At 44.4% G+C, this 22,869-nt stretch overlaps 1 protein-coding gene across 5 annotated transcripts in view; it reads left to right on the top strand.

Moving 5' to 3' along the window:
• Positions 1-22,869, top strand: part of Pik3r6 (phosphoinositide-3-kinase regulatory subunit 6) — a 47,928-nt gene that overhangs the window by 2,281 nt on the left and 22,778 nt on the right. For 2 of the 5 annotated variants that reach the window (XM_052195843.1, XM_052195841.1), the window contains exons 2-9: positions 1,296-1,425; positions 12,523-12,618; positions 17,714-17,797; positions 18,452-18,543; positions 19,235-19,299; positions 20,744-20,876; positions 21,050-21,119; positions 22,169-22,352. In XM_052195843.1, coding sequence (XP_052051803.1) covers positions 1,343-1,425; positions 12,523-12,618; positions 17,714-17,797; positions 18,452-18,543; positions 19,235-19,299; positions 20,744-20,876; positions 21,050-21,119; positions 22,169-22,352 — 807 coding nt within the window. In that variant the 5' untranslated portion in view covers positions 1,296-1,342. Of the gene's footprint in view, positions 1-1,295; positions 1,426-4,290; positions 4,360-12,522; positions 12,619-17,713; positions 17,798-18,451; positions 18,544-19,230; positions 19,300-20,743; positions 20,877-21,049; positions 21,120-22,168; positions 22,353-22,869 lie in introns of those variants that run through there. The other 3 variants (XM_052195842.1, XM_052195844.1, XM_052195845.1) reach the window with 3 other exon arrangements.

Genomic DNA, 22,869 nt, shown 5'->3' with positions numbered 1-22,869 from the left:
GAAATAGAAAGGCTACCTGCAGATTCTCTGTTGTTGCTCCAGGGTTTGGCTTTGTAGGCAGGGCTGTATCAGGCCGGATGTGCATACGGTGTTCTTCTGTCTAGACAGTGGGCACTGGGATGCAGTTGGGATGCGCAGGGCAAAGGTCAGGGCCGTGAGGCCTAGCCCTTTCAGAGCCTCGGCACTCATCCCAGCCCAGCAGCTCCAAGTTTCCTCCCGCAAGGCTGCTGACAGGATCATACAGCATCAACAAGGGCCCAGGCCTCCCTTTGCTATTCCCACCTGTTACACTCAAGGCTGCCGCCTGCCCCACACAGTGCTGCAAGAGCTGTCCCTTGCTAATATTCTGAACTAAAGGAAAAGCTCTGGGTTCCCAGTGCCTCCTCCCTTTTTCCCTTGTGTGTTTGTTTGATTTATTTATTTATTTACTTACTTACTTATTTTGTCTCTGATCTCATCTTTCTGTCGAAAATAGTGAAGGGTCTTTTGTTTAATTACTTAATTGTGTGTGTGTGTGTGTGTGTGTGTGTGTGTGTGTGTATCAAACACCTGGATAGAGGTCAGAGGACAACTTGTAGAAGTTGCTTCTCCTTCCACCTGAGAGTCCCAGGGACCAAACTCAGGTCGTGAGACTTGGCTGCAAGCACCTTTACCCATAGAGTCATCTCACTGGTCCCAAGAATAGCGAAGGTTCTTTTGGTCTTTCTTACAAGTTAGCCTGCTGCTTAAGAGTGCTGCATAAGCCAGGAGACTCATGAGAGAAAAAGAAAGAAGGAAGGAAAAGAAGGAAGAAACTCATTAAGAGAATAAATGTATTTCGGCACAGGAAACACTAAGGATAAGATAGGGTTAATTCGATTGATCTCATCACCTCACATTTCACACACATATGACGTCACTTTGGGACTGGTAAGTACACATTGTTGCAAACTATCTCTGATTAAAAACTAAAAACAAAATACATTGAAACATAAACGAAGCCTTCAGACCCCTCCTTTACTCTGGGACCTCTCGTTTTTCCTTTCTAACTTCACTTTATTGCATCTATCGAATAATATCCAATTTAATTTCTTAGTTTGTGGCCCATTCCCTCCACCTCCAAACAAGCTAGACAGCGCTCTCCTACTGACCTACATCCCCGCGGCCCACTTTACTGTTCCCTTTGAGACAAGGTCTCACCTTGAACTCATTCGGTAGCCCTGGCAAGCCTTGAACTTGGGATCCTCCTACTTAGACCTCCATGAAATCTGTGCCACTTGAGTCAGCTAAGATTCCATTTCTATGCTTGTTTGTAGGATGGTTTCTAGCATGCCAGGATAGATGGCCAAGGATGATGAAGTGAATGAAACAGGGAATGGATGTTGTGGGGTACAGAAGGTACCTGCCACATCTGCTGAGATTCTTCTTGGGGCAGAGTCTTTTCAGGTACTTGGGGAACTAGGAGATGATGGTGGGATTGTGAGCTGAGCTCTGATATGCCCTTTGGCTGCTCCGTGTCTTGAACATAGTTTGTGACATGACAACCTGAGAGGTGTCCACAGTGGAGCCTGAGTCGGCTCAGCCATCGGCGGTGACACCACATGAGTGTGGCAAAGCACAGCTGTCCCTGAACTGTGCCCACCTCCCTACTTTGTAGATCCACAGTCTTTTCTGTCAGTGTTCTTGGCATCAGTACAAATGGTTTTTTTAAACCATTTGCTGTGTCGGCTGTGCCCAGCAGACTTGCCTGTCTCCAGGCTGTTTAGGGATGGTGACACTGTCTTGTTTTCCAAATGCTTTTGATTTTTGGTACAGGGACCTTCAATGTGACATAAGCAATGTGACATAATGTTAGAGTGCTGTACAAAACAGAGCTCTTGCCCTGGGGAAGCAGCACTCTAGTGGAAGCAATCAGACAGTTAGCAAACACATTTTAATAATCAGGTGCTATGTGGAAATGCTGAGGTTTAATGCTGACCATTAATGCTGCCTGATGAAGTGCATAGACATCATGGGACAGTCCCTGTGCCAGCTCATATAGGAAGTCTGTGATGACCTTGACTTTCTTTTCTTAATTTCTCCCTTCCCCCTCTCTCTTTCTCTCTCTCTTTCTTTCCTTCTTTCATTTTCTTCCTTCCTTCCTACTTTTCTCCCTTCCTTCCTTCCTTCCTCCTTTCTTTCTTTCTTCTTTCTTTCTTTCTTTCTTTCTTTCTTTCTTTCTTTCTTTCTTTCTTTCTTTCTTTCTTTCTTTCTTTCTTTCTTCTTTCGTGCTTTGAGGCAGGGTCTTGCTGTGTAAACCAGGCTAGCCTTAAACTCACAGGGATCAACCTGCCTCTACTCAGTTCTGAGTGCTGATATTAAAAGGATATACATTTATTACTGTTTTAAGTACTGAGACTTAAATCACGGATACAGCTTTCGCCTGGCCACGAGTTCTCGTTAAGAGTCGAGCAGGTGTCATGCATGAGCCAATAGTTCTTAGTACCACACTGCCAAGGCCTCTGTATTGTGAATGTGACAGGTGTGTGTCACTGAAACCCCGGGGAGTACATGGCTTTCAAAAGTATCAACCATACTTCAATGCTACCTGATTGTTGGCCTGTGGAACTGTGGACTCAGTGTCCTCAGGTCTTCCAGTTCCTTATTTTAAATAAAGGTTCAAATTATGATGTAGATGTTAAATCTGACTTTCCAATGCTGGACACAGATGCAGTTTTTTCAAATGCTGTGAGAAGGAAATGGAATGAACCCAAGGATAACTGCGAAAGATGCTTGCTTTTTTGCCTTAGAGCCATGTGTGCCTTCAGATTTTGAAGACGTGCAGGGGTTTTATTGTAAAAAGTGATTTCTAACCATTAACTAGGAAAATCATTGTGTCCAGTTTCCCCCAACTACCATCACATGAATCTAGGAAAGCGAGGGAGTTGGTTAAGCACCATTGAGGTCAGGCTGCGTGGAAAAACAGTTAGGTGTTAACAAATAGGCAGGAAAGCACCACTTTTTTGAGGATTGGTTCATCTGGCTATGGAGACCAAGGAGTCCCACAGCAAGCCAAAACCCAGAAAAGTTCATGTAGTTATAGTCTGGCTCCAAAAACCTAGGGAGCAAGGAAGCTGGTGGTATAAATTTTTATTGAAATGAGGTTTGAAGACCAGGAATATTGATGTCAAGGGCAGAGACTTCTAGGTCAGGTAGCAAGAACAAATTCACCCTACCTCTGGCATTTGGTTCTGTTTAGTCAACTGAGGGATTGGATGCTGCCCAGCCACACGAGTGAGAGCAGATCTTCTTTGCTGAGTCCACTGAGTTAAGAGCTAATCTCTTGTAGAAATACCGTGCTATTAGATCTTGAATGTCCCCTAGAGTCTCATGCCTAAAAGGCTTAGTTCTCAGGGTGTGCTATTGGGAGATGGTAGAACCCAAAAGTGGTAGGGTCTAATGAGCGGTCTTCAGTTCTTTAGAGGCATGCTGCGAAGGGAAATGTGGCATCCTGGATATTTCCTCTCATTCTCCCAAATCTTGCCAGGTAGTTCAAACTAACCTCAAACTCGTGGTCTCCCTGCCTTAGCCTCCTAAGTGTTGGGATTGCAGGTATGCTCCACCACACCCTGGTACTTCCTCTTTATCTCTTGCAATCTGGATTGTGAAGTTAGTGGTTTTGCTTCAGCTGTTATATGCTGCCTTATCCAAAGCATCGGGGCAATAGCCATGGGCTGAAACTTTCCAAATAACTAGATGAAATAGACCTTTCCTATTTATAAGTTAATATCCTCAGGTACTTTAAAGTAATAGAAGACTGACTAACACCCACTCTCAGAGACATACTCAAGAACAATGTCTTATCAGCCACCTGGGCATCCTTTGGCCCAATCAGATTGACAAAAGTTAACCAACACAAATATCCTGTGGGTTTGAGATCTGCAAGATATTTTTAGTGGCTAAGTGGTGGGCCAGGAGTGTGTGAGGTCTGTTTGAAGAGTGGAGGGCAAATACAGACAAACTGTGGTCATTAAAAATTTATAGAGTAGGCAGGCAAGGTGGTAAAGCACACTTGCCATGCAAGTTTGATTTCTGGAACCCATGTGTCTTAGTTGGGGTTTCATTGCTGTGAAGAAATATCATGACCACAACAACTTTTATAGAGAAATACATTTAATGAGGGCTTGCTTTCAGTTTCCGAGGTTTAGTCCATAATCATCATAACATAGCCGTGTACAGGTAGATACGGTGCTGGAGAAATCGAGAGTTCTATATCTTGATCTGCAGGCAGCAAAAGGAGACTGTGCGTCTCACTGGGCTTATCTTGAGCATATGTCACCTCAAAGCCCACCTCTGCAGTGGCATACTTCCGTCCTCAAGATCACTCTCTATGGCACCCAGGTGAGTCTATGGGGGTCGTTGCTATTCAAACCACCACCCCGTGTAAGGGTGGAAGGAGAGACCTGACTCCACAAAGTTGTCTGCTGACCTCCGACTGCATGGTCACATGCACACGTACACCCCCACAATAATAATAAAGAACAAAAATAAAAAAAAATCACAAATGGTAGACCAGTAGTCCCTAACAACAAGGCAGTATCTTATCCATGTATCTGTAACTCTTGGCTTCTCATTCATTGACTTGTAACCTGTAGCAGGATCTCCCACCTTCATCCTTATCACACAGGTATGATATATATTCATTGTCTACTGGGCATCAGTGCTGCTCTGATAGTGCTTAGTTCAAATTCTAATCATTAGCAAAGAAGAAGGAGGAAGAGAAGGAAGAAGAGGAGGAGGAAGAGGAGGGGAGGAATAGTGTAGCAGATCTTTGTTACTTTACAGGTTCTTTTTTTTTTTTTTTTTTTTTTTTTTGATTTTTGGATTTCGTTTTTTGTCGAGACATGGTTTCTCTGTGTAGCCCTGGCACTCACTCTGTAGACCGGGCTGGCCTTGAACTCAGAAATCTGCCTGCCTCTGCTTCCCAGAGTGCTGGGATTACAGGCATGCGCCACCACCGCCCGACTGGGTTCTTTTTTTTTTTTTTTTATATACCACCCTTTATTACACCCCCACCCCAGTTTCACCCACTATCGCTAGATAGGAGAGCAAAAAGGATCTCAATAGTCTGATTTCACCAATGAAGACCTGAGAGGTAGATGCTGGTGTGAAAGCCTGCTAGCTCAGAAAGGCAGAGAAAAAACCCAGCTGATCTTCCTCTTTAGCTGAAGTCCCAACAGCATTGCCTCTCTCCCACGCCAGTTCAAAAAACTTCCTTCAATCGAATGTCCCTCCCTTCCCCTTCCTGTGCATCTCTCTATCCATCCTCCTCACTCCCTCTTATTCTGTATGTTTGCTTTTTCTTAATAATCCTACAATCACTTCCCATCAACTGGATGCTTGCTCCACCTCTTGACTTATGCTTGACTTTATTTAATCCTGTTTACAACATTCAAGCAGAAAGGTGCTTGGATTAAAGGTGTGTGTGAAGGCTGAGCCACACTGCAACTAAAAACAGGATTTTTTTCTTTACAGTAAATAACACAATCTCAGGGTTCACAGTGTGATCAAATATCCTACAAGAGAATATTAGAGACTGAGAGAGACAGAAACAGAGAGATCTGAATCTAATTTGTTTCTTCTTTGAACATGACTACTAACAAAGCATAACTAACCCCCATGAACAACCAACAAACACCCATCCACCCTCCCAAAGCCTTAGCATTTATATGCTCTCTGAAAACTTCCCAGAATTCCAAATGTCACACAATTACAGAAGCTATCTGCAGCTGGCAAAACCTTGCCTCTGCTAGAGCACGAGGCAAATCATAACCACTCATGACAGTTGAAGCAGCCCCATATCCCCATACCTGGGACTAAAACAAAAAAAAAAATTCAATAATACTTCTGTGTTTTTTAAAGAAAGCAAAATTCCAGAATTCTCACTATATTTTCCCCCTGTGTTTTAAGCCATTAAATGTGGCAAGTATCGTGGGAGATTAGAAACACAGACATTTTCAATGAAATAAGGGCTTTTCAGGTTAGTAGACAAAGTTTTCAGGAGACCTCTCCTGCTCAGTTCTAATCTTTATCAGTTTTGATGGTATCCACAGCATTTTATTTCCTGTGGAAATATAAACAAATCCATGTCCCTAATGCAAAACCTTCACAGGCCTCCACTCTGATGTTAGATACTCTTATATTCTATAGGTTGATTTAATTTCACGTTTTTTCTATAACTCAGTGTCTCTTAGCTGCTGTTGTTCCTTTCTTATTAATATTCAGAAAATGTAAAGTTAGCAAAGCACTATTTAGTGTATCCCTGGGTGTCTTTATTCTTCCTTTTTGTTTTATAAGCATTCCCTTTAAGGTGCTATTAGATCTTTCTAAAACCACATGTCCTATAGGATCGTGTGGTATACCTCTAATGTGCTTTATATTTAAATATGCAAAGAATTGCTTCACCTTACTGAAGACATATGAGGTATCATTGTAGTCTTAATTTGTATAGGTATCCCCATAGTATCCATTACTTCCAAGAAATGTGTAATTACAGAATCAGCCTTCTCAGAACTTAAAGTAGTTGCCCATTGAAACTCTGACTATATATCAATGGTATGGTGTAGAAACGTTAGTTTTCCAGATTCTGCAAAATGAAACACACCCATCTGCCAGATTTTATTTCTTTTGGTGTCCCTAGGGTTACCTCCAGTGGGCAATAGAGTTTGGTTATACAAGAACAAGTAGGATGTTTTCTTATAATTTGCTTGGCTTGTTGCCAAGTGGTGAAAAGTTTTTCTTAAACATTTACTGTTAACATGGTGTTTTTCATGAAAATTTGAGGCTTCTAACACATCTCTTCTTAATTGGTTAATTTTTTTATTTCCTGTGCCAGTGGATCTGGCAAGCCTATATGAGACCAAATATGAGTGATATACACTGGATTATTTCTATTTCTGATTGCCTTTTGCAGCTGTATAAATAGCAAAGTTAATTCTGAATTATCTGGAATAAATTCAGCAGTTTCTGTGTGCAGAACACCTCTTTCTGCATATTGAGAGTCAGTAATTATATTAAGAGATTCAGGAAAATCTAATAATATCACACGGATTGCATACAGCTCTGATTTTTTTAATTTGGTTTTTTGAAACAGGGTTTCTCTGTGTAGCCCTGGCTGTCCTGGAACTCACTCTGAAGACCAGGCTGTCCTAGAACTCAGAAATCCACCTGCCTCTGCCTCCTAAGTGCTGGGATTAAAGGCGTGCGCCACCACTGCCCGGCAGCTCTGATTTTTGAACTGAAGTATATGGGTTTTGAATTACTTTTCTTATTTTTGTCTGACTTATTACTTGCTATTCCTAACTTAATTGTATCATTATAAAATGTAGGCATTTCAGGAATTGGCATTCCTTTTACAATACATGGGAGAATCCAATTAGTTATTTTTATAAGCTGAAGATGCTTGCTTTTAGGGTCTTTGCTGTTAATTTCTCCCAAATAGTTGCTACGTGCTCTTTGATGATCTTCACTGATGACATAATCTCAGCATTGCTATAGGGTGCTATGGTTTCTGCTGGGCCCATTTCTGATAATTGATGGAATCCTATTCTACCTTTTAATGATTAAATCAGAGACTTTTTCTATGTAAGTAATTTTTCACTTTGTGTGCTAGGAAAATCCATCCCATAATACCTATCTTCCCTTTGTATAATGAATGAGCCCAGGAGGAGAATGAGTTGAAGGCAAAATAACCGAAATACGATCAATCCCCATATAGAGCTTGCAGCCTCTGTCCTGCAGAGTTAATCCCCTCACTGCTTCAGCTGTCCACCATCTTGGACTGTTTAAGTCTGAATCGCCTTGTAATGTCTGAAACAAATTACTTAAGTCTTGAGTAGTTAATACAATGGTAGGCCACAGGCAATTAAGATCTGTCACTAATTTTAGAAAAATCATTAAGGATTTTCAGCTGATCTGTATCTTTTGTGGTTGAATTTTTTGTTGTTGACTTATTTTATAACCCAAATAGTTAGTAGAACCTCCTGTCTGTAGTTTTTCAAGAGCAATTGATAACTCCCAGTATGACAGAATTCTTCATGATTCCTTAAACATTTTCTCTAAAGTATCTGCGTCAGAATCGGCCAACAAAATATCATTTATGTAATGATAAATAATGGATTGAGGGAATTGCCTGTGAAGTATTTCTAGCAGTTGTTGTGCAAAATATAGACATAATGTTTAACATTCCCTATGGAAGAACTTTCCACTGATATCCTTTTACAGATTGAGCATTATTATACGTAGATACTGTGAAAGCAAACCTTTCCCTATCCTGATCATGCAAGGGGATAGTAAAAATGCAATCTTTTAAATGGCCCATGCATTAAATAATAAAGAAGGTAAAGAACTCCGGACTGTAACAGACCAATTACTCTATTCACCATTATTAAATCTGTTAACATTCTCCATTTCCCCAGTTTATTTTTTATAAAAAATATGGGGGGGATTTCACTCTTCTATATGCTGAGCCTCAAGTTGCTCTTGTACCAGCTACTCAAGTGCTTGTAATTGGTCCTTAGTCAAAGGCCATTGCTCTATCCACACTGGGTTGTCAGTCAACCATTTTAAGGGTGGGGCCACTGTCCCCACCTCTTATAAATCAATCCCTGTTATGTTCTGTGTTTGGACAATTGATACAGCCTGGAGTTGTTCTTGATGAACTATATCAACACCTTTTGCAGGATCATCTATCATTTCACCCCTTATTTTATCATGAGCTGTGTCTGGGATTTTGAGAATATTAATCTAAGCACCCACTGTTGTAAAAAAAAAAAAAATCCCTTCCCCATAAATGATGAATAGTGGCTTCTTTTTTTTAAAAAAGATTTATTTATTTATTTTATGTATGTGTGAGTACACTATAGCTGTCTTGAGACACACCAGAAGAGTCCATCAGATCCACCTTGTGCTTGCTGGGATTTGAACTCAGGACTTCTGGAAGAGCAGTCAGTGCTGCTAAACTGTCTCTCCAGCTCCCAAGTCATAGTTTACTTTAGATCTATCATTTCTATAGGATGCCAACCTATTTCACTGTAACCTTGTTTCACCCCATTAGCAGGCAGGCATATGCTGTAGACTGCTGGGAAAGCTGATGGTGATCTGGTAACCTTGGGCCTCCCTTCCTCCGACTCTTGTAACACGGTTGTTAGAGATCAATTATTTCTCTAGTAAGGCCGTTTCATCAGATTGTACTTTTGTTTTTGTTTTTTTTTCAGTTTTTCTCTGACCAGACCACACTCTGTCAGTTTCTTTTCCTCTTTCCTCAGGGGAGAAACTCCCACTCTCTTGCTCAGTCACCCGACAGTGCTGTTTTGTTCTCTCTTTTCTAGTGTGTCTCACTTCCCAAGAGCTTTTACCTCCACCCACAACCTCTCAAGTTTCACCGCCAGCTCTGCAACCATTTCAGCAAAGAGTGAGCAGAGTTTTGTTTTCCCATTTCAGCCATTTTTTTTTTTTGGTCTCTCAGGCCCCTCCATTTCTACTGTAGTTTTTCCAAATGCTCAGTCATTTTTTTCAACCTTTTAAAAAACAGAATATACGAAGAAGAAAAAACAAAAAACAAACACACACACACAAACAATATATGAAGAAGAAAAAAACAAAAAACAAACACAAAAAACAAAAAACAAACGCACACACAAACAAACACACACAAAAAAAACAAAACAACCCCTCCCCCCCAAAAAAATATCCCTGTGAGAACAAAGTGGGGGCCATCCCAATGGTAGTAGCTGCAATAACATTTTTGCTGGCCTCTTGAAACAAAATATGTATTCCTTTATCCCTGCAGTTTCCTAACCCTAGGTGAGCTTTTGTCATCCACAACCACTGAAATGGTCAAATGCTATCAACTGATAGGATCATGTGATTGTTTTTAGTTTTTACCATATAGATTACATTGATTGGTTTTCAAATATTGGGCTAGTATTTCATGCCTGGGATAAACCCATCAAGCCATTGTGCATTACTCTCCATACGTTGCTAATACTTGGTTGTAGATTTTTTCATATATGTACATATTGTTTCTCTCCTCCCCCCACCCCTCCTTTTCTTCCCCCCTCCCAACTCTTCTTCCCCCTCCCCCACTCCTTCTCCTCCTCCTCCCCCTCCTCCTTCTCTTCAGGTACTATCCTTGCCGGGTTTTAGTTAATAAGAGACTTCTGAAACGAACTGGAAAATGCTCCCCTGCACTCTGTTTTCTGAGCTCATGCACCATTTAGAAACACGCTGGTGGGTAGGGAAATGGCTCAGCAGCTACTTACTCTTTTTGCAAAGAACCCACATCTGGTTCTCAGCACCCACACTGGACAGTTCACAACTCTGCCTATAACTCCAGCTCCAAGGGGATCTGGTATCTTTTCTGGGTTTTATGGGCACTGCACTCAGGTGCACAACTCTCCTCCTCTCCTTCCACATGTACACTAAAAAAAAAAACCTTTAAAAACATTTTTAAAGAAATGTACTTCTTTGTATGTTTGAAGACTTTTCAAAAGTTTTATTTATGGTTTTTTAAATGTATTTTATTTATATGAGTACACTGTTGCTGTCTTCAGACACACAAGAAGAGGGTATTAGATCCCATTACAGATGGTTATGAGCCACCATGTGGTTGCTGGGAACTGAACTCAGGGTCTCTGGAAGAACAATCAGTGCTCTTAACCACTGAGCCATCTCTCCAGCCCCCATTTATGTTTTTTTACTTCAAGTTTATTTCTATTAGGATCTGTGGACTTACTTTGTATTGTTTTATTATTTTAAGTTTGTTAAGGTTTGTACAACCTGCTCATGACCTATCCTGCTGGACATATTATGTACATTTTAAAATAATTTTCATACAGTGGTTATTGTCTATAAGGTTCTATGCATGTTTATTAAATTCAGTTGATTGTTACTGTTATTTATGTTATTTGATGACATCAATGTTATTTGATGTCTCTATGATCTTTCTTGAAGAAATTCATTTTAATTTTACCTTCTTTTATGATTTCTCCATTATTTATATGTATAAGTGTTTTTCTTGTATGTTATACATGTACACCACATGTATGCCTTATGCTCATGTAACTGGATTTACAGACATTATGAGTTGGTATGTGGGTGTTGGGAAGTGAACCCAGGTCCTCTGCAAGAGCAGTCAGTGTTCTTAACTACGGAGTCATGTCTCCACCCCAATATCTCTATATTTCTGTTGATTTTTCTTCTTGACTATCAGTCACTGAGAGAGACATGCTGGCATTTCCAACTATAATAGTGGATTTTTCCACTTATGCTTTAATTTTACCAGGTATTCTTTCATGAATTTTGAAGCCACACAGGTACTCATTTACACACGCATGTGGACACACACATACACAACTATATACATCTTCCTCATGAATTCCTTTATCATTTTATAATGTCCTTCTTTATTCCTAGTAATTTTCTTCTTCTGCTATATACTTTGTCTTACATTCATATAGCCACCTAGACTTCTTAACTTTATTTTTCTTCGTATTTTCATGGTATATCTTTTTGTTTGTTTCTAGCTTTTTTAAACTATTGTTTTAACTTGAAGCAAATTTATTGTAGACTGAATAGAATTAACTCTGCTTACCTTTATGTCATGAAAGCTGTGCACGGTGGTGCACTCTTTCAATATTGCATTTGGGAGGCAGAGGCAGGGGGGTTGCTGCAAGTTTGAGGTCAGCCTGGAATACATAATTAATTTGGGTCAGTCAGAGCTACATAGTGAGATCCTATTTCAAAACAAACGAGCAATCCCAAACCTATTCTTCATGCTATCCATTCTGGCAACCTTCTCTTGGTGAGTTTAGAATATTTACATTTAATGTAGTTATTGTTGCATCTGGAGGTCTGCCATTGTATTAATACTCCTGTAATTTGTTCGTTGTTGTTGTTGTTGTTCCTCTGACAGACAGGAATGGTAGCAGATTCCTCTGCAGCCCTCAAGACAGCAGACCCTGGGCTTAGAGAGATGTACTTCCCTTCTGACTCCTTGGCATCTTCAAGCCACCCCATCTAGCACCACTACTCTAAGCGTTGCAGGAGTCCCTGGGGCTATAGCAGAAAATGGAAGAGGGAGAGGGAGTTCCCCACCTCCCCAGTTTAAAGAGCTCTTTTCTGCAGCTCAGACAAGAAACAGAAAGCTCTTTTTCTTTTTAAAGTGTGTGTGTGTGTGTGTGTGTGTGTGTGTGTGTGTGTGTGTGTGCAGGTGTCCTTGGAACAGGCCCATTGGATGATTGGATGCCCTGGAGCCTGACTTGCTACACTATGAGTGAGTTGTCCACTAGGGGTGCCAGAACTGAACTCTGGTCCTGTGAAAGAGCAGAACAGGCTTTTAACTCCTGAGTCTTCTCTCAGGTGTTCTCCCTCCCACTGCCCCAGCATTTAACTTTTTTCTTAGACCGCCTGGAGCTTGCAGCTGCGGCTGGCAGGCAGGCAGGCATCCTGGATGCACTTCTGCACTTTCCTATGCACACTAACAGGCTGCCTCTTATTTTGCAGAACAATCTCTGTGCAGAAAGCACCATCTGCTTTCCACCCTGTTGTTCGAGACAACCACATCCTCCCCTTACAGGACAGGCTCCATGGAGAGCTCAGGTCAGTGTGTGGGGGTGGGGGAGGGTATGTCCAGAAGGCCTGGCTGCTCAGTGAGGAAATATTTTGTAGATCTATGAGTCAGTCAAGGAATGCCAGCTGATGGAACAAATGACCCCAAATGTCAGAATAGCACAGCAATACTCATTTCTCATTTCACACTTAATCACCTTCCAATCTGGGCTCTAAGCAGTCTTCTAGTATCTGAGGATTTGATCTTGTGGCACCATTATCTCCAATCTCCAAGCCACTTGCTCAGTGGGGACTGCATGGGCACAGTGTGTGAAATTCTAGCACCAACCCTGCAAATGACCAGCTTCACTTCGATCACATTCCATTGGTCAGAATTTGTTGCACTGCCCTTCTCTAACTGCAAGGGAATCTGGGAAATGTAGTTTTCCTGTCTACCTTAAATGAATGAACATTTAGCATTGCCTTGAAATGTTAATAATACCTAATTGTACCAGGCTCTGATGGTGCACACCTTTAATCCTAGCACTTGGGAGGCAGAGACAGGCATATCTTTGTGAGTTTGAGGCTAGCCTGGTCTACAGAGTGACTTCCAGGACAGCAAAGGCTACACAGAGAGACTCCATTTTGAAAAATCCAAAATAGTAATAATAATAATAATAATAATAATAATAATAATAATAGTATATACTTGTAATATCCAGCAACACCGAGATCAGGAGTGTGTTCTTCCCCTGTGGAGCTGGGTATTCAAGGCCTGGACACTGGGCAGAGGCGGTGATGATCCTTCTATTTGACTGGGGCCTCCTGAAGTAGATGACCAGGCTTGTGTGGCCTAAGCCTGGGAGACGGAGGGTTCTTTGTAGGACATTGCTGTGTTCTGGGTGAAGTTGGTTCAGGTTTATATGTGTCATCCAAAGACACAGTGCTTGGTGCTCAGGTGCCCTTTTCCCTGTGGCTCCATCACACTTTTTCTCCTGGTCTTGAGAAGTCTCACCTCCTTGAAACGAGAGTATCACCTTTCACTCTGTCTCTTTTTGGACAACCCAGGTCAGCTCAGTTAGATAACTGGGGTCTCCACGGTCAGACCAGGAATGGAAACCAGTGAAGACAAGAAATATGGGTAGGGAAAAATCAGAGAAGACATGCTGCATCCTGGGTCAGCGGTTTCCCATCACCTGCCTGTTGTCTCACATCAGAAAGACTCAGAAACGTCCATAGATTTTCAAGAGATGCCAGGCACATACATTTTTACACAGACTTCCTGATTCCTAATTCAGCTTTCAGAAAATACTACACAAGCAGGCCACGTCAGCAGGCCAGCAGAGGGCCAAAGCACGAGTCTGTTCCAGCTTTCAAAAACAGCATTTGCTTGCGATGGTCTCCAGGACCAATAGGCAACTTCTCTTTTTCTCTAAATCATGGGGTATGGGGGACGGGCAGAGACAGATCAGAATTATCAGTGGTTTAAATCCTTTCATGTTGCAAAGGACAAAAGGGGAAACAGAAGGAAGGGAAGAAAGGAGGGAGAGAGAAAGGAGGGGGGATTTAAAAAAAAAAGACTAACAGTTCAAGGGAGAGAAGTCAGGAGAGAGCCACAGAAAGCAAGAACACAGCAGGGAGGGAAGGAGGAGGAGGGAAGAAAGGAAAAGGGAAGATGAAAGGGCATAAAGAAGGGAGGGAGGGAGGGAGAGAAAGAGGGAGGGAGGGAGAAAGACAAACAATTAATTTACTACTCTCTCACCTTGCGGGTTGTTCACTGAATCTTCATGCAGAGTGGAGATGTTAGAGGAGAGGGCAGGTTGGAGCAATGGTCACGGCAGACTAAGTGACTTCCTGGCTAGGTGGGTAGACATGGCCATCATGTTCTGCGAACCTTCAGTTTAGGGGAAGCTGGGAATTAGGCCCAGACAGTGACAAGTGCCTCACAGGGATGAGTGAAAGTTGGGAGGAAAGTGGGGGCTTCAGAGATGGCGATTAGGCTCTGGAGAATGTGCCAGCTCCGGGGCTGCCTGATGACCACCAGAGCGCAGGGTACCTTAGCCTCAACCGTTAACTGGAGCTACCATCTGTGACGTTTGCAGATGTAGCCTCTATCCTCCTAAAGGAATTAGAGACAATTAGGGTACACATTTAATAACGCACAAAGCAGAGGCAGCAAAGAGGAATCAGGAAGTGAGGTCCCCCCTTGACACACCAGCTGATGTTTGGGACTGGACTCTTGGCTGCGACTTTATTGGCAGCCAAGTCAAAAAGGGAAGCCTTGAGGTGTATAGTTTGTGTTGTCTGGTGACTAGAAAAGACAAATTACTTGTGTATAGAAACACTCTTGGTTGGAGGTTACTGCAAGGGAAATCTGTCCTTGTGGGGAGCACTTCCTAGACTTCCCAGCCTCATCTAGATCCTTCAAGAAGTGGACACCAGGAAGTGTAAGGATTTGCTCAAGGAAACACCTGTGAAACAGACAGGAGGCAGAGAGCAGGAAGGAGAGGCTGACTTGCTGGGGGTTGGTATATGCATCTGTCCGTGTGTGTGTGTGTGTGTGTGTGTGTGTGTGTGTGTGCATGTCTTAGGTGGAGAGGAATCCAGAGAGAGCAGTTCCACAGTGTAGTATTGTGGGTGGAACCTAGAGCTAAGTTTAGCCTTCGGAGTCTTCCAGAGAGTGGCCGTGAACAGCACTGGTGTGCTCGGTACTGGTGTCAGCAAGCACAGAGCTTCACAGGAGAGCAGGAGAGGCGTGCTCCAGGCTGCCTCGCTTCACTAAAGTCACTTACATACTCCTCATCTCCACTCACCTGCCGTGTCAACACACCCTCACTAAGGAAACAAGATTTACCCTGACACTTGTCAAAATGGCAAAGAATGCTTAAGACACCTGCGATTCCCAGCCTAGGGGCCGAGTGAGGACTGAGCAGGTGGAAACTAACTGAGATGTAGCAAGGTTCTTGCCCGAGGCAGGCCAAAGGTATTGAGGAGCATTCAAGAGTGGGGATTCTCTCTGAGCTGAGCTGCAAACCTTCTTGATGAAACTGGTATGAACAAGTCAGAGTCAGGACAGAGGCCAAGGTGGAGGCCCAGAAGAGCAGAGGCCTAGGGGAGCCTGCAACTGTGTGAGGCAAGGTCAGACATCATGTGGGGCAGTGTAAGTAAAGCAGTGCTGCTGTCACCACCAGGAACAATGCTTATATGATTAAAAAAACAGTTAGTGTTTAATAGAGACATTTTATAGCGATCTACGAGAAAGCAGCACTCAGAAAGAAAGACAAGACACCCCCAGGAACACGGGTATGAGACTCTCCAAAACAGCCCCACTCCACTGTCTTTACCATCCCTGAATATAGAGTTTTGGTGGCTTCAGAGCTATCATCCTCACGGTGACCAAGGAACCTGGACACACTCACAGGTGGGTCCTGAGGTGCTCCTAAAGGGTACAATTAATCTGATCAAACAATAAGATTGCTGTCTGGGTCTCAGGGATTAGGACTCTTCACCTATAAACAATGTTAATAGTGTTGTTTGAGACTCTCAGACTGCGGCTGGAGAAGGAAGTAAAACTCACCCAAGGTCAGGTATATCCAGGTCCGAAGCCTGGGCCATTGCTGTTTTAACAGAAAGTGTCTGTATAAGGAAGGTGTATCGGTGTGTGCGACCAGACAGCCTTTCAGTTGACAGCACTGCTGTCAACAGGCGATTCTTGCTTCTCAGTTCCAAGTAGACTTTGGGGTGAAGGCTCCTCCCCCTCAGGTCCCCATCATTTCCTCTGCTTTCTATTCTGTCTCATTTCTCCCCCTCAGACTTTGACCCCTCAATTGTAAGGGTTACTTAAAGGTCATAGATACCCCCCAAAATGTGTCTTCTATGACTTATCCATGTTGAACAAGGATGTAGACCCTATCTATCTAGGGTCCAAAAGTCTCAAGCTAGGCTGAGGAGACGGCTCAGTACATAGATGAGCTTGAAGGCCTGGAGACTAGTTTGATCTTCAGAAGCCATGCTGGAAGCTTAGAACAGACTCCTGGAAGTTATTCTCTGGCCTCCACATGCCCACCATGGCACACATGTGCCTACACTCACACACATACACAGGTACACACATACACGCGTATACACAGTAATAAAATAAAATCACACATTGAGGAAAGAATTTATGTCTGAACCTGTCTTATGTGACTAACGTAAAGGGAACCTGAGAGATTCTGGGGTTGAAGGCTGGCAGGTCATCATTTGAAGGGAATCTGCATTTTGGACATTATCATTTGTTGGAACTCTATCTCCACCAACACTTCAGGGGAATCCTGGGTGAGTCACAGGGATAAGGTGGGAATGATAAGGCAGGACACTCAATGCCTCCTCTGGCCTCCATGCACATACCTGAACACACATATACACACATATATGTGCATATGCCCACATACATATACACGTATCCACATGCATATGACCACACACTTATACACACATATACATGCATATGACCACACTTGTACACATATACATATGACCACACACTTATACACACATATACATGCATGTGACCACACACTTATACACATACATATACCACACACACACACCAATTTTTTTAAGTAAAAGTTATTAGAACACAAGCACTAGTATACTAAGATAGTTTAGCTGGTAATCAAGATGGCTGCTAATGACTAATGGATAAGTAGGGGTATATACTATGTGGATACTCTGGAAAGAAAGATATTTCAGTCTCAGGCCATTTGGAGGAGGATGGTATGAGATTTTACTATGCTCCTCTGAACAACAAACAATTTAAAACTCATACATTATTTATTTCTAGAATTTCCATTTAATGTGTTAAGACCATAGTTGGTGATGGATAGTTGAAACCACAAAAAAAAGTTAAGTCTCAGGTAAGAGGGGCCTGGATTGCCGTATATCTACACTTTGGAAAGTTCTGGTTTTACAAAGAACACAGGAATACTATCTTCCCGCTCAGAGCAATGTGCTGGCTGCCAACTCTTGATGGATTGCTACTGGGCACCTTGCGAGGTTTCCAGGAAGGCTAAGACTATTCTCCAGAGAATAAAGGTTGGGGCAGCAGTAAGGCCAGGTGGGCTGCGCAGCACAGCTCCTGATGCCAAGGTTCCCTCACTTTCAGATGTGGAGCTGGACTTCCAGAGGAGTGTACAGGCTGTGCTGCGAGAACTCAACACCCCAAGCCCAGCCCTCCAAAGCAATCAGGGTAAGAGCTGCAGCAGGACGAGTTCTTGGGCGGGGGTGGGGGGGTGGGGGGGGTGTTCCAGCCTGGCTGTCTGCTCGTGGGCGGGGTTTCCGGCCTGGCTGTCTGCTCGTGGGCGGGGTTTCAGCCTAGCTGTCTGTTCATGGACTTGGAAGCCTTCTCTGCTGCCTGGTTCAACCCTCCTGGTTAATATGTTACGACTATACTTGGTGGTGGATAACTGAAGATGCAAAAAAGTGAAGTCTCGGGTAGAAGTGTCTGGGCTGCCATATTGCAGACAGTAATGGGGCTCTCTTACCTTCTTTCCTGGTTACCTTTCTCACTTCCACTTTCAAACAAAACTCCCTTCTAGGACCTAGACTTATTCAGAAGGTGTCTGGGGCTCTAGGCCTGCAGATATTACTGCCCCATGCTCCACACATGCTCTGCTCTTGTGCCTCCCCTCTTGTTTCTAGAGCTCACTGCCTAGAAGGAGTGACAGATCAGGCGGCCATGGGAGGAGCTCCCCACCAGCACCTGGGGTCAGCTCTTACTACAGGGTCAGATGTAGCTGGTCACACGCTAGGACCCAGGGATCAGGGTCCTGCCCAGAGGAACAGCCTCTAAGACCCTCTGGTCCCACCCAGCCGTGATGGGTCTCTCTTTCTCCTGGACCAGGCATGTGGAGATGGTCTCTTCACAAGAAGATGGAGAGAAATCCAGGAAAGAGCTCGGTTCTGGTCCGAATTCTGCTCCGAGAGCTGGAGAAGGTTAGTGCTTAGACCTGAGGAAGGCACCAGGGGTGGAGTGAGGAGAGAGGGCCGAGGTTTGGGTCCCACCTGTGCAGACCTGTGCTCCCAAACTTGCATTCTTTATGAACTATATGCTTGATTTTTCTTCAATGATTTTTTTCTCACCATATTTTTTATTCATCCACTCCCATTGTTTCTTAAATTAGCATATTTCAAAAAGAAACTCCATAACATAGCCATAAATGGAAAACCCACATCGCTGGGTAGAAATGTGTGTGTGTGTGTGTGTGTGTGTGTGTGTACATATTACATATACATATACATACTCTGCTTATCTGTGTATAGCCATTAAGGTTTATCTTTGTGCCACATGAGATTATCCATGTCCCTGCATGTTGCTTCTTGGGAACATGCTTCCCAAGTTGTCAGTTAGCTTTGGCTCCTGTGTGGCGTCAATGCAACTTCTCTGTCCTAACCACTTGCACAAGGATTCGTAAGTCTTTCCGGCCCCTCATAGAGGGCTCCACATCCTTGCTTCTCCCTGCCCTTCCTCCCCTCTTCACAGGCCACTCCCCTTGACATAATATATTGCTGTCTTCCACCTCCTCTCCCATCACCCCCAGCCTAACCTGTGTTCTGTAGCTTGGATGTGGTGCTCCCTGGAGCACCAAGCCCAGCACGATGCTAGGATCTCCTGTTTTCCAGGCAGAGAGCGAGGACATGCGGCATGTCATCATACCCTTGCTGCTCACTCTAATGTCTGTGCTCACTAAGGTGAGAGGGGTTGGGGGTCGAAGTGACTCACATGAGGCTGGAGACTGTCGGGAGGAAAAGTCACAGTTCTCAGAGGGAAGAAGAGACCATCCATTCTGTAATCAAATATGAGTGACTAGAGCTGGAGAGACGGCTCAGTGGGAAGAGGACCCAGGTTCCATTCCCAGCACCCGCATGATGGGAACTTCAAGTCACAAGGCCCCAACCTGTCTCTCTAGTTGGCGCCTAATCTCTGCTAGGGCGAGCCTGGTCTTGCCTCCCATAACATTGAGTGCTTTCCTTTCGACCCAGAGGTAAAATTGGACAGGCAGCGGGGGAGTTGAGACAGTGTGGAGAACAGATAGAGAGCCTTTGCTAGTGGGTGGGCCTTTTGCTAGTGGGTGGGCCCTTTGATAGTAGGTGGGCCCTTTGATAGTGGGTGGGCCCTTTGATAGTGGGTGGGCCCTTGGGTTGTTCATGTGTGCATCATCACTGTGAGTAACAAGCTCCTCGTTCTGTATCAACACATTTGAGAGACTGGAGAAAGCAAAACTGTTTTTAATATTCATTTCTGCATAACAGGACTCCGGCATAGAGAAAAGGCCAAAATGGCTAGCATGGCATTTTGGTGCGTGACAGAGATTTTTAAAGTCCCCAGTCTTGAGAAATCCCTGCTCTCTTTTCCCCATGGAGTTACAATCTTCACACTCCTCTAGCATAGTCCCTTTCCCAGCTCTCCATCCTATTGGTCCGGGATGCACAGCCTTATCTAATGACTATCCAGGGGCTTGAAACGGCCTCCTTTTCTAACTCTCTGAGTTCTGAGACAAGCTGGGGAGGGAGGGGTCACTGCCTTCTTCTTGTCTGTGACTTGGGTGATCTCTAAACGTAGAACATACTAAAAATGGACCAGAAAGGTTGATTTCTTACAATTGGTGATCTGTACATAGAGGTATGACATAAGAAAAACGTTTTACACTCTTGGTTAAAGGAGTCGGTGTTGGGCTGTGGGGGAGTCAGGGTAGCGTCTGGGATGAGGGTGGGGCTGGGCTCTGGCAAAGGAATCAAGCACAATAAGGAAGAAGGCAGAGGGAAGGAAAGGAAGCCTTTGAGCATTGTGGGGTGCCCTATGCCTGTGAAATTCATGGAGGTGCAGAGACTTGGGAAGTGACTCCAAGTTTTCAAGCCTGGAGAAGCTCAGAAATGCTCCACCGTAGCTCCAGCATCCAGGTCAGGGGAGAACTGATCTGTGGAGAATGCAGGGGTGGATTTCTGTCTCGCTAAGGAGGAGAGTGGTGTTGTGGGGAGGTCTCTCAGATGCTGGGAGGAGAGCCGCACACAGAGGATGTGGAGAGCACCAAGCCAGTCTGCCCATCAGTCCCAACCCTCCTCCTTCCGCACCTCCTCTAATCCACTCCACCCTAGACGCTTCAAGACCTAGAGCATCAATCCCTCCCTCCCACAGGCCACAGGCATCACAGAAGATCTGTATCATAGAGCTTACACCTTCTGCACCAGGCTGCTGACCCTGCCGGCCCCCTACTCTACAGTCGCCTTGGACTGCGCTATAAGGCTGAAAACAGAGACGGCCGTCCCAGGTGAGAGCTACCGGGCATGCTGGCCGCCCATGGTGCAATGCTACATGGCTCAATGTGAGGCTGTTTTCTCCAGGATGTGCCAAAGAGCTCAATACTCTCAGCTCCTTCCAGGAAGGGTGCAGAATTGGAGTGAGGGACCCAGAGGCTGGCTCGCTGATGTGATTTGTTTGCAGGTACGCTATACCAGCGGACTGTCATTGCAGAGCAGAACCTGATAAGTGAACTATACCCTTACCAGGAGAGGTAAGAGGCTTGCTTGACAGTGGTTGCTGCCCTCTGCTCCCTCAAGGTGTTGGGTGCCATGCAACTGTTCACTGACAGGAAGACGAAAGAGGAGGCTAGATAAAGACCATCACTTAACAGAGCTTCCATACTGGCCCAGCAATGACATGCACTTCGGTCCTAAGGGTGGTAGTTATATTGTTTTCTTAGCCTTGCTTCTTTGGCTGGGCCCAGATTGTCCCTGTCCCTGTGCAGAAGGACCACATAACCTAGGGCAACACTGCTGTTTCCCCACCTCCAGCCTAGCTTTGTGCCACAAAGCAGCCACACCCAACCATTAACAGGCAGCTAGAGATAGCTTCAGAATGAGCACACAGCAGGGCCTGAACCCTGGGGGCTTTCCTCAGTGAGTGCTCAGCTCTTAGCTAAGGTGGGAGACTACCCCTGGTTCACGGTTGGAAGAAGAGTAGTAATCGTGGGGATGGGGGACAGCCTCTCTCTGCTGCAGGAAGTTTGTGGACTTAGCACTGAGGGGCACTGTGTAGTTTTGAGACTTGGGAGCAATGTTCAGGAAAGATGCTAAGGAAAAGAGCACCTGGGGAGTAAATGCTGGAGGAGAGGGCAGACACAGCACCCTGAGGAAGGAAAGAGAGGGTAAGTCAGTTTTCTGGTGGTATCAGGGTGATGAGTAAAGGTGGAGTCTATGTGGGTTCAGAGCTCCAGTACCAGAAGGCAGTGTGGCTAAGATCTCCCCAGAGGGGATGCTGAGGACCAGAAAGCAGGATTTCACTAGATACAGGATGCAGCCTGCTTCCCCACATGGAACCAGTAGAATGGTTAAGGAGGGACTATAGTTGCCCCTCTGAAAGGGCTGTGCATCCTGCCTGCTGTGGTCCCTGAGGTCTACTTGCTGTCCTGCCTATAGGCTTTTGAACTTGAAGCTTATCTTTTTAGGGGAATTAACCACTAGAAAATGCTTTTGTTATTAAAGGCGTTATTTAACCTGGGTGAGGGAGCTATAAAGGTTTTGGAATGTCCATCCAGCAACTCCCTTCCGTTCTTGCCCCCAGGGTGTTTCTGTTTGTGGACCCTGAGCTGGTTTCTGCCTCCGTGTGCAGTGCCCTGCTGCTGGAGATTGAGGCAGCCCAGGGGCAGCAGACACCCGAGGCCTGCATGCGCCACGTGGTCTCCCATGCCTTGCAGGCAGCTCTGGGAGAAGCCTGCCACACAGGTGTCCTGAACAGGAAGCTGCAGGTAATTAACCCCACAGCCTGGGCATCCAGCATCCTCACTGCCTGGGCTCTTCCTGCTTCCGGCCCGTGGCACCCTTTCCCTGACAAATCATCAGTTCATGCATGTTTATTAAAAGAAATAAGAAAATACAGATAGGCTGCTGAAAAACAAAAGTAAAAAAAAAAATCACTCATAACATCTCTACTTAGAAATAACGGAAAAGAACATTTAGTATATTTCCTTAATAATGATGATATCAGTTACTAATAGCCAGTTTATTGGCTATTGTTCCAGACACTGTGCCTCACTGATCACATTTTGAAGTTCTTCCCCAGCACTGTGAAATGCAGCTACCATCTGCCCTTCTAGATGGGAAACTAAGGCATGGAGAAATCTGTCATCTACTCATGCTCACACAGCGAAGAGACAGAGCTAGAATTTGAATCCCATGTCAATCGTATGCCTTACGGCTCGCACCCTGACTCTTCTGAGCATGTGGAGCCATCAAACTCTGAAGCTGCTTGATATAATGTGTATT

This window comes from Apodemus sylvaticus, chromosome 10 (genome assembly GCF_947179515.1).
Source record: "Apodemus sylvaticus chromosome 10, mApoSyl1.1, whole genome shotgun sequence".
Lineage (NCBI taxonomy): Eukaryota > Metazoa > Chordata > Mammalia > Rodentia > Muridae > Apodemus > Apodemus sylvaticus.
Note: the sequence above shows the minus strand (reverse complement) of the source record. Positions and strands in the feature narration are given on the sequence as shown.